Source organism: Cyprinus carpio, chromosome B8 (assembly GCF_018340385.1).
Source record: "Cyprinus carpio isolate SPL01 chromosome B8, ASM1834038v1, whole genome shotgun sequence".
Taxonomy (NCBI): domain Eukaryota; kingdom Metazoa; phylum Chordata; class Actinopteri; order Cypriniformes; family Cyprinidae; genus Cyprinus; species Cyprinus carpio.
The window spans coordinates 11,612,762-11,629,418 of NC_056604.1; the positions used below are offsets into that span (position 1 = coordinate 11,612,762).

Genomic DNA, 16,657 nt, shown 5'->3' on the forward strand with positions numbered 1-16,657 from the left:
GAAGTGGTCTGTAAAACTTTTTTTACATTTTCTAAACCCTGGCAGTATTTTATCATTACAATTCCTATCTGAATCCCTATCTCATAATGTAATTCACACCTTAGCTGCAATTAGCAAGATCAACAAAAGCTTTGCAAAACAGTTGTTTTCAAACAGGTTTCCCAAACTCTATTAGTCAGAAAGGCAGATAGCCTCGCCCCAAAATTAGTGTTGATTGTGTCAATATTGGTTGTAATGCTTAATAGTTTTGACACTGCCACAAACTTCATTGGAAAACTGGACAAGTAGCCTATAAGTCTTCTTAAAGCTCTGTAGGAATAAGACACAATTGTACAAAACAGCTTCAAAATGTATTCATGAAAGTGCACGTAAAAAAGTTTGAAGATTGAGTGAAAGAAAGAGAGAGTAAGTGAAACGAAATAAAAACAATTCATGGTCTGTTTGTCATGGGCGGAGGCTTACCTGTCCTGTTCGTCCAGCTGCTTTGCTTTTAAACAAATAAGCTACCCATGTTGAAACAAAAATACTACTGCGTTTCAAAGGGATCATCTCCAAACCAAACTAAATTCTCTGTCAACTTGGGTAAATCTTAACTACTTTTTCCTCACTTGTTTGCCTACATATTTTAAATATTAACTTGCTAATGACTTTGTGTTAAACATAGGGGAGTTTTGCTTTTATCACTTCTTAAACTTAGGCTATTTCTCTTCAAGCAATGTACTTTATTTACAAAACTATTTTTATTATAAAAAGCAGTTTGCCTGAGATTGTCTTAACTCCAGAATAGAACGGAAAACACTAATCATGTGTTGTTGATGTGTGGCTGAACAACTTGGTCACAAACAGTGGATTAAATTGAGATTTACAAATTTACAGGGTCACCTTGCTTTTGTTTAACAAATAAGGAACCAAATCGCGGTCTTAAAGTATACAAAACCACACATTCGCTACAACAGACTGCAGAAGAACCAACTGACCCGCCATTTTAGGCGGTGAAAAACAAGCCCCTTTCCCGAAGCTTTTTCTGGCGCCATATCAACACGCGTTCAATCACTGCTCGCCGCCCGCCATTACAGTGTCACTAACCTCTCATTGTTTGATATTGGAGCCATTTGTGACGTTATTTAAACACTTTAACCGTAAGCTTTATTTGCGATGGACAATTTAAAAAAAGAAGAAAATAAAGAAACAACAACGCAATTACTCAAATGTATGTTTGATCACTGATGCTACTGATATACACAATAATTAAAAATTTACGAATGTAAATACATTTAATTATTCAATAGGCTACCATTCACCAACATTTGTGACTGTCACGTGGCTTTCGTTTGTGATCAATCTATGCATCACTTTCCTGTTAATTGTATTGACAGTTAATTTCACAAGATTAAGTAAAAAGTGAATCATATGTTCTGCGTTAATAAAAATTTGTCCAAACGAACATGGTATATGCTACCCCAAAACTCAAAAAGTACTTGTATAACTTTTATAAACATTTATTAAATTAATTAATCCAATTACGCCTATAACTCACTCAAATAATCAAAACATAAAAAATAGGGTTTATGTGTTTTTAACAGAACACAATGTATTGCTATGGATATTTTTAAACTGTGCGATTAACATAAAATCGCGATTTCCGTTCTTGGCATCAGTCATAGCGAATGGTTACGAATTAAACAACTGGACACACGGTAAATCAGTTTAAACTTATTTCACATCTGTATCTATATCTTGACGTGGAAATACCGTTGTCACCAAAAAAACAACACGCTATTTCGTACGTGAGAAATCTTAGCTAGTTGGCTAATGCAGTGTGGGACCTCCTACTTTGGATTGTACAGGCCAATCCGTGTAGCACAATGCATATGTTGGGGGAAGGCACTGGGGTAACGTTAGATTGGGGATTACATTGTAGACTGGGGAGTAGCGAAGTCTCGGGACCAAGGTACAAATAAGGTAGGACATATTTGATGTTTTTAAAAGCACGTTTCGATTTGTCATATTTTGTGAAGTGTTACGATTATACTGAAACAGAAACCATTCTTATGTTTCACCGTCCCATAGTTTCGCTGTATCTGAGCGACCATTACAGCTAACGTTACACAAAGACATACTAACAAAGGCAACCGGTCTTAATAAAATGAGAACACGGTTAAGGTTTATCAATGAAAACGTGTTTACCAAATTGTCGTAATTAGCAAACATGTTTTGTACTGCATGTAAGCCGATCACATCTGACTTACTTAAAATCACACAAATAAAATAACATTTCAGTTTCGTTAGTGTTAATCCAGTTGTTTTCAAAAGGTCCGAAAAGACAGTAGGGGTCACTGACAAGATTATAAAATAATCGCATGCTATACAATTCGATTATGTCACCACACCGATAAATCAAGCGCTACACATCTAATGCACGCCACCGGTTTGTTTCTTATACGTGTTTATTTCATTACGTTCATTAGATTTCGCGCGCTCATTGTTTGAGATTCAGAGTGTATCAAATTGTTGTCACCGGCTAAACCTGTAGAAGTGAAAGCTACATTTAAGCGTGCAGTATTCGCGGCAAAAATTACCCCGCGAGATTTTCGTGAACTGGGGAGGAGTTGTTTAACTCTGCACACTGACGCAAGAGAGAGGCTGTAGTCTTTTTAGTTTCGAGGAAGTCCAACATGAATCAGATTAGGCTTCAGAATACAAAATATGTATTAAACATTATGCCTTTTAGATTAACCTCAAAACGTATCTCACATGCAACTTTACATGTTATAATTCATTATTTTTACATTAAGTTTAACTTCACATTATACATCTCAAATGTATCTAAGATTAACTTAAATTACCTAGTAACTGTTATACTTTTTTATTATTTATCCAAACTAACAACTTAATTATATTTTTTCCAAATGTGCAATGTAATTATCTTTGTTTATGATTTATTGCTTCTAATTGCTGTTTTATATGCGTTGTTATCTTATGAAAGCATAAGATGGCTATGAATGTTAGTCTGGACCCCAATAACCCTGATGACAAGTGCAGTCGCTATGACGTTTTGTCCTGGATCAATGAAACATTACAGACTAACTTTACTCAAGTGGAGCAATGTCGTTCAGGTACTGCTTAAATTTTATTTTGTTACTATCTACACATTGTCAACAGCTTGAAACTGAACTTACACAATTCTTTCTTTTCCTTTTTTTCCTTTTTATTTATTTTTTATATAAAGGTGCATGTTTTTGCCAGCTTATGGACTTGCTCTTCCCAGGGTCCATCGACATGAGCATAGTAAAGTTTGACTCCCAAAAGAGGTCTGATTTTAAACAGAACTACAGTCTTCTGCAGACGGCTTTCCGAAAATCAGGCATAAAACAGGTCAGATTAACCTGAATCTATTTTTTTAATCTCATGAATCCTCTTGTGTATAAAAATATAAATGCTGAAGTTGATATGTGTAAGTTTGGTTATATTTCTTAGGATGTTGTTATTCTGTTTAGTCCAACAAGTGCTACAGACTTGGTAGTACTTCACTCTAGATATTTGAATGTAATTTGAGAAGTTTGTCAACTCTTCACAGTACATTTTCTTCCCAATTTTTGATGCCTCTTTTAGCAAGTTCCTGTGAAGCAGCTTCTCACAGGAAAGTTTAGGCCCAATTTCACCTTTCTGAAATGGTTCAGGAAATTTTTCTTTGCCAATGAGAGAAAAGGGAGAGAGTACAACCCTGTTGAAGCTCGTAATGGTCAGGATATTGTACAGGTAGATGACCCTCTTAAGTCTCCAAGATCCTGGAAAAATCCACGTGAATCTGGTGAGCCTCGATTATTGTCCATTCAGTTTTTATAAAAAAAAAATTTTTAATATTTTTTTTCCCCCACAATCAGGGAAAATGTTAAAATATGCCCCAGTACATCAATAGTAGTGGGAAATCAGTTTTTCACTGAAATAAATATAATATTCCTAATGTAACTTGTTTTCCATTTTATACAGGCAGAGTAAGAGACGAGTCTGACAAAGACATGGAATTGAATGGAAGGAGACGACCTTTGACTTATGATTCTAAATGGGAAAGAACCTTCAAGTGGATCAGAGCCAGCCATATGGGAGACAAGTGTGCTTACTGCACTCTGTGTGACTGCAATATCATTCTACACGCAGGTTTTTTCGATCTGAAGCGACACCAGCAGACTCCAAAGCATGTGAAGTGTGAGATGGGAGGATTAAATACATCTGGCAGAAAAAAGATTGAAAACACTATTTCCTGTAGTGAAACCATGCTTCTTTTCATTCAAACCCATTGCCTCTCCAGTTTACCCTCAAGGATCAACAAGGTCTCCCAACGTACTGCAAGCTACGTCCTCGGCCTAAATTATCCAAATGATATTGTTTCTGCTTGTAAGATGAATCCCTACTGTGTCTATATATATGGGCAGGTGCCACTTGATGCAGAAAGCCGAGAAAGGACCTCCTGCCATGTGGTGCTAGTGGGCTTTTTTGAGGAAAAGCGAGCAAGGTATTGTATCCGTCTCCTTGATGTCTTTCAAGCTGAAGATGGTAGCTCTGTATCTGGATGCTTACTCAATGTCCTTCAAAAGTTTGAGCTTCCTGCTGGCAACATGGTAGCTTTCTACGTTAATGACCAGGAACAGACCTCAGGAAGTGTTGTGTCGCAGATTCAGGAGCTCAACCCTCGGGTGATTGATCTCGGAGGACTTTACAGCGTACCTGACTCTGCCTGCAGTGCTGGCCTGCAAGCTCACTCCAGTCAGGTTCAGGAACTTATTGGCAACATCTATGAACACTTCTCAACTTGTTCCACCAGCAACGGCAACCTCAAGATCCTGTTTGCAGACATTGAAGGACTAAAGGACACCAGCGCTCCCCTCTCACACAGTTGTGAGGAGTTTTGTGTAGTCGTTCAAAGGATGCTTGAAATGTGGAGTGATTTAGTATCATACTTCACTTCCTGCCATGAAAATAATGATAAAGCTAAGCAAATTTGTTCGCAGTTGGAGAATCCTAAAATTAGGATCACCTTGATGTTTCTGGATCATGCTCTTGGACCACTCCGTGCCTTCAAGCAGCACCTGCAACAAAGCAAAGGCTCTGTTCGTGCCGATCTTGTCCAGATCCTTCGAGAAGCAAGTGGACTCCTACGTTCGTATGCCTCCAGCTTTCTTCGCCCTCAAGCGGTCATACGCTACCTGAAGGAACGAGACCCAGCCATCCTGGAGAACTCCACATTCTGCCTTCCTGCTACCGAGCTCAGTCTGGGTAGTGTGGTAGAAGACTTCATCTCTGCCAGAGAAGAAGAGCTAGCAGATTCCATTAATGTGTTTCATGATGAGTGTTTATCTTTCTACAAAATTCTTACGACCTCCATTGCTGACAGTCTACCTCTGAGCGATAGTGTCCTGAGGGGCATTTCACAACTCCTCAGCCCTGCAGGAAGATTGAAGGTCACAGGAAAGAGTATAGTTGACCTTGCTGTGCAATTTGGTATCTGCTCCAAACCTGAGGATTCTGCTAAGCTCACGGATGAGTTTTTAGAGTACCAGCTTGTAGAGGATGAAGAAGACACATCTTCAACCCTTCCTCTGGAGCGATACTGGTGTAATGTGCTCAAGACTTTTCCACCAGAATCCATTTTCAAGAGACTTGTCCTCTGCTTTTTGATTTTGCCCTGTCCATCTCTTGAAGCAGAAAAGATCTTTGCACAGGTATAAAGTACATGCTATCTATCTATCTATCTATCTATCTATCTTATTTAATATTGTCATGTGTTTAAAATGGGTTCACTTGCTCGCAGGCTGTTGAAAATGGAGATGTTGCTCATTGGGATGATAGTTCAGAGGAAAGTGACACCGATTTGACAAAAGAGCTGGATTCCAATGATGACTCTTCTCTAGACCACACTGAAGTCAAGATTTCACCTATCAGAAATGGGCAAATGAAAAAAAACAGAGGTAGCACATCAGGTAAGTTATCCTAAAGGCCGGCTTGCTTTTTTTTATATATATTTCTTTTTTATAAATGGCAGCAGCAGTCACTGGTAAAATATTTGGACCAAAATGATTCACATTGAAAATGACATATATCCTCAGCCTCCAACAATAGCAAACCTGATAAAAACATCAGCCTACACAGCAGGAAAATGCTCACAGACCCTCTAATAAATATGTGGAATTTAGGGCACACAGGTTTTTTATTAGTCCATCTGAACGCCAAGTTGTGTTTTCAAGGAAAGGGCTGCTACGATGAGCACTTGTGAGAAAGAAATAAAATCTATGAATAATTATTGGGCTTTGCAAGGTTAATTAAATTCAGTTTCAAATATATTCAAAGTTGCATTGCTGAGGAAAATGTTTGGATCAGATCATGTCAGAGCAGGCTGACAATAGCTTTCCCTTTTTTCATTGTAAGAAGCAGCTCATTGGTCACTTCCAAGACCATAAAAGGCTTCAATATTTTCATAATTTCTGGGTGTATTGATGATTTGATACATTGCTTATGCAAAGTGCCTAAGTGGGCGGTTCTTTGCCAGAAAAAGCTGTAAAGTGATGCAGACTGCCAGATGTCTAGCTCTGCAAGACTAATATCTGGATTAAAGTGCATGAAGATGTAGAAACGTTTTCTGGTTTGCATGTTATTAGCATGGGTTCTAAAGGGTTCTCCTCATAATACTATATTACTTTCCCAATTAATTGTCATGGATTAATTTAGTGCTGTCATATTCTTTACATAGTAAGAACAATAAAATGATCAAATTGTAATTTATATACATTTTTTGCATAGCTGTACAGTGCAGATTAAGTTCTATCCAGTCAGATCCAGCAGAGGCCGGTTAGATTGATGTAAACGATGTGCTGTTTTCCAGAGATGGTTCAACACTCAGTCACAGTGAAGCCGTGTGTGGTGCGACTGGAGAAGATCACCAGTCAGAGAGGTGTGAATGAAATGCTTAAGATGAGTTTAAGAGGTTCTAGAGCAGCTACAGAATGATGCTTTATGATCTCAATCGCTTCTGGTGGCAAATGTCTGTTGGTCTGAACTTTCTTCCTTTGCTTCCACCCTATGCTCAAAAAAGTTGATCCATTGCATTGAAATTACAAATGTAAATGCTCTGTTTGTGTGGGCTCAAAGTAATGTTAATTGTTGCTATCTGTGCTCTTTGTTTATACACCTCAAAATAGATAAATTCTTAATTGATTGTTCAATTTAACTATTGAAAGCATGTTATTTTTCTACAGAAATGGACTTAAGGAAAGATGGAGCTGATGATGATATCTGGACTAGTAGCACGATACACGAGGTAATAAAAGCTGGAAAACAACTGTGGCCAAGGAAAAAAAAAAATTTTAACAAAGGAATTCATTCCTGTTTGTCAATAGATACTGAGAAAATGGCAATAAAAAAAGTTTATATACTAAGACAACCATATACCGGTATATTTTAGTGTATTCAGTGTTTAATTTAAATGAATGTGTGTGTGTGTGTATATATTATATATCTCATTCTAATATGCTGATTTAGTGCTAAAGAAACATTTCTTATTATTATTATTATTATTATTATTATTATTATTATTATTATTATTAATAGTGAAAACGGTTGTGCTGCTTTATGTTTTTGTGATGATATTTTTCAGGATTCTTTAATAGAAAGCCTAAATTACCATAACTTATTTCAAATAGAAATCTTTTGTAACAATTCTTCATTTTTGGTCTATTTAATGTGCCCTTGCTGAATAAAAGTAACAAATGGTTATTGGCAATACTGATAATCTGGCCTGGTCAACATATCAGTCTAACTAATTATAGTCTTAAGGTCAGGCTTTTGGCAATGAATGCTTTTGCTGAATACTATTTCAGAGTGTATTGAGATGACGATGTAAAATAAGACTGAGGGAAAAAAAAATCCCTGGCACACAAACACACACACAGGCAAACCAACCATATCATCACACTAACCTCTCTTTCTTTAACATCTTTCTTTCCTTTTCTACATATCTGCAATTTGGCACCCTGATACTGATTACTTCAATGTAGGAGTCATGTGACCCGTGTGACTGCGTACGTGTGTAATTTGTGTGCATATGTATGGGTCTGTAGGGCTCCGTTAGGGGAATTTATGGTTGGGAGAGCAGCTTACGGCAGAAACCACAGGAACGTACAGTCTTTCAGGCTGGTACAGGCACCTGGAGCAAACCGGTGAACCCAGACAAGGACAGCAAACCAGAGGTGGTATGTACCTGCCCAGGTCAAGATTCAGTGGTCTGTCTGGCATATCGCAGGTGTAGAGGGTCTGCCTCAGTTTTGTCCCTTTTCACGCTCTCTGTATTACATTGAGCGGTTTTCATAAACGATGGATGCCGCTTTATGATCGTGTGCATGAGTCCTGTGGTTTCCTTTCCGGATGGTAGATTACTCTTTAGAGTCTTCATTTTCATCTGATGTTCCACCTGTAGCTATGTGTCCATGTCTGTTTTCCCTTTGTAATTGCATTGCTAATGTTCTGCATCTGCTTCTTCATGATGTTTTTTTTTATTATTATGCTGCTTTAGAGCAATATGTATTGTGAAAAGTGCTTTGAAAATAAATAAAGATTTATTGTTTGCCGTGTCATGCATGCTCTACTGATACACTAACATACATGACAAAAATGCTTGTGTAAAAAAACAAAACAAAAACATCTTTTTGTGGTAATATTTACAAATTATTAAAGTTAATCACTTTAGGCTTCAACAAGACTTTCTCAGTAGTTCGCATTGTGAAAGCTAGCAAAGACAGTTCAGCAGGAGACTTCATTAAAATTGGGTTTTATTTGTGTGTGCTTTCCACATGAAATGTTTACGGTCTATTTCAAAAGCATTCACTTTAGATTTTGTATTCTTCATTTGTGTATGTTTCTCACTAATGTAGGTTAAGAACAATGCTCGTTCATCTGTATCAAATTCAACACCAAGCCCAAGATCTGGCAAGAGAGAACAAGCATACCATGTAAGTCTTAAAGGTTTCTAAACCTCTCTTTAATCTCACTGCAAACCTGACCGTTTGTGTATGTTAGTTTGTCTCACTAATCTAGACCATCCAAGACATCCATGTTATGAATGTAGCATTTAGTATTGACTGCCTGTCCCTTTCTCCAGGATGGAAAAGGTTATGCCATTGGAGAGCTTGTGTGGGGAAAAGTAAAGGGCTTCTCTTGGTGGCCTGGTCTGGTGGTGGTGTGGAAGGGCAGGGTGCTTTCTGTGTCTATGAGGCGCGTGGAGTGGTTTGGAGATGGCATGTTTTCAGAGGTAAGGAGTTTTTACTTGCTTTCTTTCTCCCGATTCTTATCTGAGAGATACTTTCCCCCTTATTTTTCAAAGGATCTGTTTCATGTTGAAGCATGTTTCTCTTGTTGATCTTAGATTCATACAGATGGACTGAAGCCCTTCGCTGAGTTTGCAAAGTGCTTTTGTAGTAAATCCTATGAAGGCCTACCTACCTACAAGAATGCCATCTACCAAATCCTAGAGGTACAGTGGAAAGATACTTGAAAACTAGAGTTGGGAATCAAGGACCAGTTCTTATTTTATTCATATTTTAATATTGCATTATATTGTTGTCATTGTGTAGTTGGCAGCAGAGCGCTGTGGGAAGAATTTCCCCCCCTTGGAGAAGAAAGGGGAAGAGGTGAAGGCCATGCTGGATTGGGCATTTGGAGGCTTCCAGCCCATGGGTCCTGATGGATTTTTGCCTCCTGTGGGTATGTAAAAAAAAAACTAAGACATATATCTGTAATTTAAAAAACAGTTGGTGATTGACAACAGTTTTGAAGTTCATAATAACAGAGAGTACCAGAGTGACTCCACATTAATTAGAAAATTAGGTCTATACACAGACATGTCAAAAATATCAAAAGCTCTTGACAATACTGCCCTCTGCTTTTCTATTTCACAGACAGCTCTACCAGTAAAACTGAGTCAGATTCTTCTGTGTCTGATTATCAGCCTCCAGCCAAGAGGAAGTATGTCAAAAAGGACAGACAGTCAGCTCAGAATTACACCAGAGGTGAGATACATTAATCTGCGTAAAGGCCAGAGCTTTGCTATGAAGATCATAAAATACTGAAATGTAGATTATTGATGTTTTAGGTTTTTACATATTTTTTGTAAGAAAACATACCCCTATGTTTTGTCTTCCTCTTTTCAGATCAAATGGTCTATGAGGTAACCGTTAAAGGGAGAAACATTGAAGGTATTTCACTTAAAATTCATAATTTGAGTTGTGAAATTATTATAGGGCTTAACACTAACATTTATTGAAATTCCTGTTTTTTCCTTGCTGGGCCAATCAGAAAATGTTAAAATTGTGGCCTGAATATCCCAGCCTGGAAAAATTAAGGACATTTATAAAAGGCCATGGTAAAATTGTGGAAATATGGTTATGCTTGGCTCTGAAATGTTGAAATAATTTTTAAATAAAATGATAATGTAAAAAAGAAAAATAGGAAAGGGCATGTAGATTCATTGGTCACACTTCAGATTAAATTTGTACTTGCAACTGTCAATATTTTCACAGCTGTCACCACATGAAGTCACACATTTTATTTGATCATTTTATTTTAAGCAACTTATTTTTGCCTTAAGGACATTGTCATTGCTCAAGTCATGTATTTTAATTCATTACAAGGTAATTATTCTCTTTCATCAGATTTCTGCCTGTCCTGTGGAACTGCCAACGTTGAAATTTTCCATCCTCTTTTTGAGGGAAGCCTTTGTGTTAAGTGCAAGGTGTGAATTGATTCTTGTGTCTTATCTGTTTAGTGCAAAATTATAAAATGAATATGCTAGTTACTATTTGGTGCCCAGAGTGTCTTTTTTTTTTAATGTGCATGTTTTGTATTTGTGTAGGAGAACTTTACAGAAACACTGTACAGGTATGATGATGATGGGTATCAGTCGTACTGCACCATCTGCTGTGCTGGACTAGAGGTCATTCTCTGTGGAAATGCCAGCTGCTGCAGGTTTGAACTTCAAATCTTAACCTTAATGTGATGTTAACCATCATAACAGGTTGTTTTACAGCCTTTCTTTTTTCCCCGTTTAGGTGTTTCTGTAAAGACTGTTTGAATATGCTGGTGGGAGCAGGGACGTTTGATAAGCTGAAGGAGGTTGACCCATGGAGCTGTTACATTTGCCTGCCCTCTAAGTGCTACGGTGTGCTCAAGCTCAGGCCTGACTGGAGTGTTCGTGTCCAGGAGTATTTCGCCAATAACAGTGCCTTTGAATTTGTGAGTGTCATTCTTATACTCCTTGTGTTAGATATCTACCTAGTCATATTCAGATTTTTTCATATACACTACCATTTAAAGGTTTGGGTTTAATAGGATTTAAAAAAAAAAATTAAGTCTGCATTTATTTACTTATAAATATAAATATAAATATATATATATATATATATATATATATATATATATATATATATATATATATATATATATATATATATATATATATATATATATATATATATATATATATGTGTGTATATATACTTATATATATATAAAAATAAATAAATATTGAATGTATTCGGTTTGAATTCCTTTGTCAAAGCTGTATTTTCATCAGCCATTACTCCAGTTATCTGTGTCACATAATGCTTCAAAAATCATTATGAGATGCTGCTGATCAGAATGATGTTTTAATATGAAGAACACTGTTTTTGTCCTTATTTTAGGAGCCACACCGAGTGTATCCTTCTATTCCAGCTCATAAGCGTCGTCCAATCAGAGTCCTCTCCCTGTTTGATGGGATTGCAACAGGTATGCTCATTTGTTTTGCTTTAATATTAAGGGGATATTTCCCACCATTTATTATTTTTGTCTTCATTTACCTAGAAGTTTGTGATATAGAAGTGAATTATACCAGGGTGAATTTTATTTTAATTGTTTTTTTTCTCAATACTTCCATACATACTTTTTTTGTAGGCTATCTGGTCTTAAAAGACTTGGGCTTTAAGGTGGAGCGCTACATTGCCTCTGAGATCTGTGAAGACTCCATTGCAGTTGGGATGATCAAACATGAGGGCCAGATTGAATATGTGAAAGATGTGCGCACCATCACAAGGAAACATGTACGTATTGAGCTTTTTCGCAAGAAATATTAATTTACTTCACAGACATTCTTCAAGTAGTATACAGATTTTAACAGTTAACTAGATTGGTATACAGTCTTTCTCATTTCTGTAAGAACCCTGTTGAAAAAAAAAACAGCATATCCTGGTTGGGTATGTTTTGAGGCATGCTGGTTTGAGCTGGTTTAAGCTGGTCCTGAGCAGGAGCAGCCATGTTTCAAAACATACTTAACCAGCATATGCTGGTTTTTTCAACAGGGAACCAGGGCAAGTCACTGTGGAAAGAAGATTTTTAAACTTCCCTTTTGTCATACCATCTTGTAGCTGGCTGAGTGGGGGCCATTTGACCTCCTGATTGGTGGAAGTCCATGTAATGACCTGTCCATGGTGAATCCAGCCAGAAAAGGTCTTTTTGGTACGATATTTATCATTTTCTTGTACTTTATGCTACCTATTCAATAGAATTGTGAAGATCTAGGTAGATCTGAGCATGGTCTTTAGTATTAGAAAAGATTTATGTAACTTGGTTTCCAAAAGTAATATTTCAGAGTTCTCATGTTCTTTCAGAAGGCACAGGTCGACTGTTCTTTGAATATTACCGCATGTTAACCATGATGAGGCCGAGAGAGGAGGACGATCGCCCCTTTTTCTGGCTCTTTGAGAATGTAGTAGCCATGAGTGCCCACGACAAGGCTGATATCTGTCGTTTCCTGGAGGTAAAAATACTTTTTTTCTTTATTTTTCCCACCAGGCAAGAGGTGCGGTCACTTTAGCAGACATTTTGCAAACATTAGCACATCTTACACAGAATAGAAGTCACTTATTATTATTACACATTATGTTGAACCTGATGCAAACTTTGCATAGGAAAATCACAATTGCCAAAAGTGGCCAAACAATGCTAAATGTGAAGGCACCTTTATACATGCTGTTTGCCAATGGTGTTCCCATCCTATCCCTTCCCATCCCATCCCATCATTGTTGTTGTAGATGGTTATGAATTATTGTGCATTTATCTGTTTCCAGTGTAATCCTGTGATGATTGATGCTGTGAAAGTAAGCCCAGCCCACAGGGCTCGCTACTTCTGGGGAAATTTACCTGGAATGAACCGGTATAAATGCAGGGACACACAAACAATCACACATATCTGTAAACATTAAGTGTAACAGTAATAGATGTGGGCACAGATTAATGTGAATTTGTGTTTATAGACCACTTGCGACTTCACTCACTGATAAAGTAGAACTGCAGGACTGCCTGGAGGTCGGACGAACTGCAATGGTAAACAGGTTTATTGTACCTTCTGACAGAAAAGTTGATATTTTGTGAATGAAATAAAAGAATTGCACAAATATTAAATTTCATTTGTAGTTTTAGTTTACAGCAGTCCTAGAAAATATAGACGAGTGTCAGGACTCTAGGCTTAACTAAGTTATATGGTGGAATGTCAAAAACAATTGCATCTTATTTCTTCCTTAACAAAAATGATTCAACGATTTCATCAGTTCAACAAAGTTCGCACTATTACCACCAAGTCCAACTCCATCAAGCAAGGGAAGATGGGGCCTCTGCCAGTCACCATGAATGGAAAAGAGGACTATCTTTGGTGCACTGAAATGGAGAGGTCAGATATATTTATATTAACTAAATATAACTCAGTTTTGCTATATCAGGTTTGCACCTTGCATATAGTAATTCAGTGGTTTTTTTTAAAAAGCAGCATGATGTGGCTCTAAACAAAATTACTGACCCCTTTTTTTGTGTGTGTGTGTTTTGTTTTTTTCAGAATATTTGGGTTTCCAAAGCATTACACAGATGTGAATAATATGGGGCGAGGACATAGGCAGAAGTTGCTTGGGCGGTCCTGGAGCGTTCCTGTGATCCGACACCTCTTTGCCCCTCTGAAGGATTACTTTGCTTGCGAGTAAAGCCACCGTCTGGTCCAGGCAGCACTGGCACTGGAGGTCCAAATTAAGTCTCTCAGATAAATTAATTTGATGAATTTTTTTTTTTTTCCCTGCATGTTCTGACCTCACAGAATATTTTCAAATTTTAATGTTGCATTTGTTCTTAAGTTCAGAAAGCATGTTATCCTGATGATTTATCCTTGGAAAGCACAGCCACTTTTGGATTGGATTTTCTTAAGTACTGTCATTTTTAACTTGTGTACTTTTAAAGTGATTTTAATGCTGGTGAGAGCCACACGATACTCCACCCACTACCTCAGTGCCATTCTGTTATTTGTTCATTGTCTGGAGGAATGCCGCTTTATGCCTATTTATAATTTAATAAATAAATTAATATTAGTTTGGTTTAGTTTAGCAGTTTTAAACTTATGTCAGCTTTTTATATCACATTTTTACATTAAATCTTTTCCGTGTTTTAGGAATAAACATGTCCTGTTAAATATTGCATTTCAGAATTTTTTAAATGATGGTAATGTCATTGGTCATTCCACGGTGCCGTTTTATAATACAGGACATTTGGCCATCATGACAACTGTACTAAGTCAACATTTAAATGATTTCCTATTTAGGAGCATCTATTTAAGTGAAATGAATGTTAATATACAGTGTAGATGACTTGGGTTTCAATTAAGCTGCATTTTATTTATAGGAATACATGCAATCTTGTAGTGCTCCATGTATTTAGAAGCACAAATGCTGTCTCTGCCGTTAAATTTTACTCAAAACCTTGGGCTGATGATAGATTTGAGTTGACAGTAGCCTTCCAAAGCTTTACCTTTTTTTTTTTTTTTTTTTGTAATCTTTATCATTTTTAATCAATTTGCAGAGCAACACTGCAGTTTTAAGACTATTTTTTTGAGCGTTTTTAAAGCATTTTAGTCCACACTATCATCATTTTACAAGAAAAAGGTCATCAACCCTTAGGATGAAGTATTTTGTTTTTCATTTTGCCCCATTTGTTACCTGTATGCACTTCCGATTTTAAACTGTTGGCTGAAACTGTGGTCTCTGCAGCATAAATTTGTGTTGTTTTTAGTGAGGATTTAGCATACTACAATATTCAAGTGAGAGTTAACTGAAGCCTTTTTGTCGAACACGATGCAATGTGATCAAGGGCTTAAACTCTGAATAAGTGCCTACAAATTGATAGGCTATTTTTTTATGTAGAAACAAATTGTGAACTGATTGTAACTGGCTTGACTTCAGACTACTTTAAAAGGAATAATTTTGGCTACTTTGTCTAGTGCAAGTGTCTAAATTATATCTTACCTTTGAAATGTCTCAGAATACATTTCATTATCAATTGTGGTCCACTGTCAGTGTGAAATTAGGTGCTTCAGAATGTGTGTATGTATAGTATGTTTTCTTTGTAGTTGTTTAGCATGTCTTTTTTTAGCATTATGTGGATCATGGTGATTTGTGGTTCGGACTGTCACAGGTCAAAGCTATTGTGACCATACATCCTCTTTTTCCCGGACATATTCTGGTATGGATTTCTATCAAGCGAATATATACTATACCTGCATGCTATCGGTCAGATTTCTTTTCAGTCATTACCTTCAAGTATAAAAACAATAGGAAAATAAATCAATTTTAGGTAATTTAGAAATCCCATCCAGGACATGTCTGGGGGGAAAGAGGACGTATGGTCACCCAAATCAAAGCTTATATTCAGCTTTTGGTAGTTTTCTAAAAATTGATACCAACTTACTCAAACTAAGCTTGATTAAACCAGTTTTAGTGAGGCATGGGCCAGCTTGAGGTGTTATGTGTGCTTTGGTGAAATATCATTAACTGGATTACATTTCTTGATTCCTTTTGGATGTCTGTCTTGTAGCAAAGCTTTAGAAATACCCAGTAAGAACTGTGTTGGTGCTGTTACATGTGATTTTTGTAAAATGATGGTCCATGTGTAATTTGGAGGTGCAGTATTGTGTTATAAAGAATAACTTCCTCAGGTCTTTTCAACACCAGCAGGCCTCATAGGACTGTGATCTTTAATGTCACACTTGATTATTTTTATTCAATTCTTTGTGAACAGAATATACTATATATTTGTACCCTTGAAATTGCCCTTAATACCTCTTCTTCTTTTTTTTTTCCCGTTGAATGTGTCATTCAAAACCCTGATGTGTTTTGGTGCTAAATGATATGCTAATGATGTATGTAGATCTAGAATGATTTTCCTGGACTGATGATTGACAAGACTGGTTTTGTTTTAATCTTTTGATATTTGATATAGTCTGCTTACCTAGCTTTAATATTCCATGCTTGTACTAACATCAGTGAAGAAAAATAAATTGCACCAACCTTGTTTTATCTGTCTGTCTTTTTTCTTCAATTAATATGTTAATTTAAGTGTTTTATCAACCTACAAAACTAAACATTCGGTCCTTCAGACCAGTCAGATTTCTGCTTGCTTTGGCTTAATTTCATCCTTTTTTTATTGCGAAGAAGCATGAGATGAATTACTCAAATACATAAAAATTTAGTTCAACAAAAAGATTTAATAGATGACATAAGGTAATAGAATAGGTAACTCAGTGATAAAAACATAACCAATAGGA

The 16,657-nt window shown here is 36.7% G+C and overlaps 1 protein-coding gene across 6 annotated transcripts; it reads left to right on the forward strand.

The window, feature by feature from the left end:
* Positions 1 to 479: 479 nt before the first annotated feature.
* Positions 480 to 16,404, forward strand: dnmt3ba (DNA (cytosine-5-)-methyltransferase 3 beta, duplicate a). 6 transcript variants are annotated; one of them, XM_042729670.1, is made up of 26 exons: positions 480 to 582; positions 2,987 to 3,116; positions 3,230 to 3,375; positions 3,613 to 3,811; positions 3,991 to 5,720; positions 5,810 to 5,978; positions 6,878 to 6,946; positions 7,251 to 7,312; positions 8,112 to 8,243; positions 8,922 to 8,999; positions 9,149 to 9,298; positions 9,413 to 9,520; positions 9,621 to 9,750; positions 9,945 to 10,055; positions 10,197 to 10,241; positions 10,698 to 10,777; positions 10,898 to 11,010; positions 11,094 to 11,277; positions 11,727 to 11,811; positions 11,977 to 12,122; positions 12,447 to 12,537; positions 12,690 to 12,838; positions 13,149 to 13,234; positions 13,335 to 13,404; positions 13,629 to 13,747; positions 13,910 to 16,404. In XM_042729670.1, the coding sequence occupies exons 2-26, from the start codon at positions 2,993 to 2,995 to the stop codon at positions 14,049 to 14,051; spliced, it is 4,518 nt and encodes a 1,505-aa protein (XP_042585604.1). In that variant the 5' UTR covers positions 480 to 582; positions 2,987 to 2,992; the 3' UTR covers positions 14,052 to 16,404. The 6 variants fall into 6 exon arrangements, with proteins under 6 accessions (XP_042585604.1, XP_042585605.1, XP_042585603.1 ...); XM_042729671.1 differs by lacking the exon at positions 480 to 582 and adding an exon at positions 1,584 to 1,697; XM_042729669.1 differs by lacking the exon at positions 480 to 582 and adding an exon at positions 1,796 to 1,962.
* The last annotated feature ends 253 nt before the right edge of the window (positions 16,405 to 16,657 follow it).

Bases quoted from the DNA above. Each gene is read 5' to 3' on its own strand.
- dnmt3ba (XM_042729670.1), top strand. From the start codon at position 2,993: ATGGCTATGAATGTTAGTCTGGACCCCAATAACCCTGATGACAAGTGC. The intron at 11,011-11,093 runs GTTTGAACTTCA...TTCCCCGTTTAG, and splicing joins GGAAATGCCAGCTGCTGCAG to GTGTTTCTGTAAAGACTGTT. The intron at 13,405-13,628 runs GTAAACAGGTTT...CGATTTCATCAG, and splicing joins AGGTCGGACGAACTGCAATG to TTCAACAAAGTTCGCACTAT.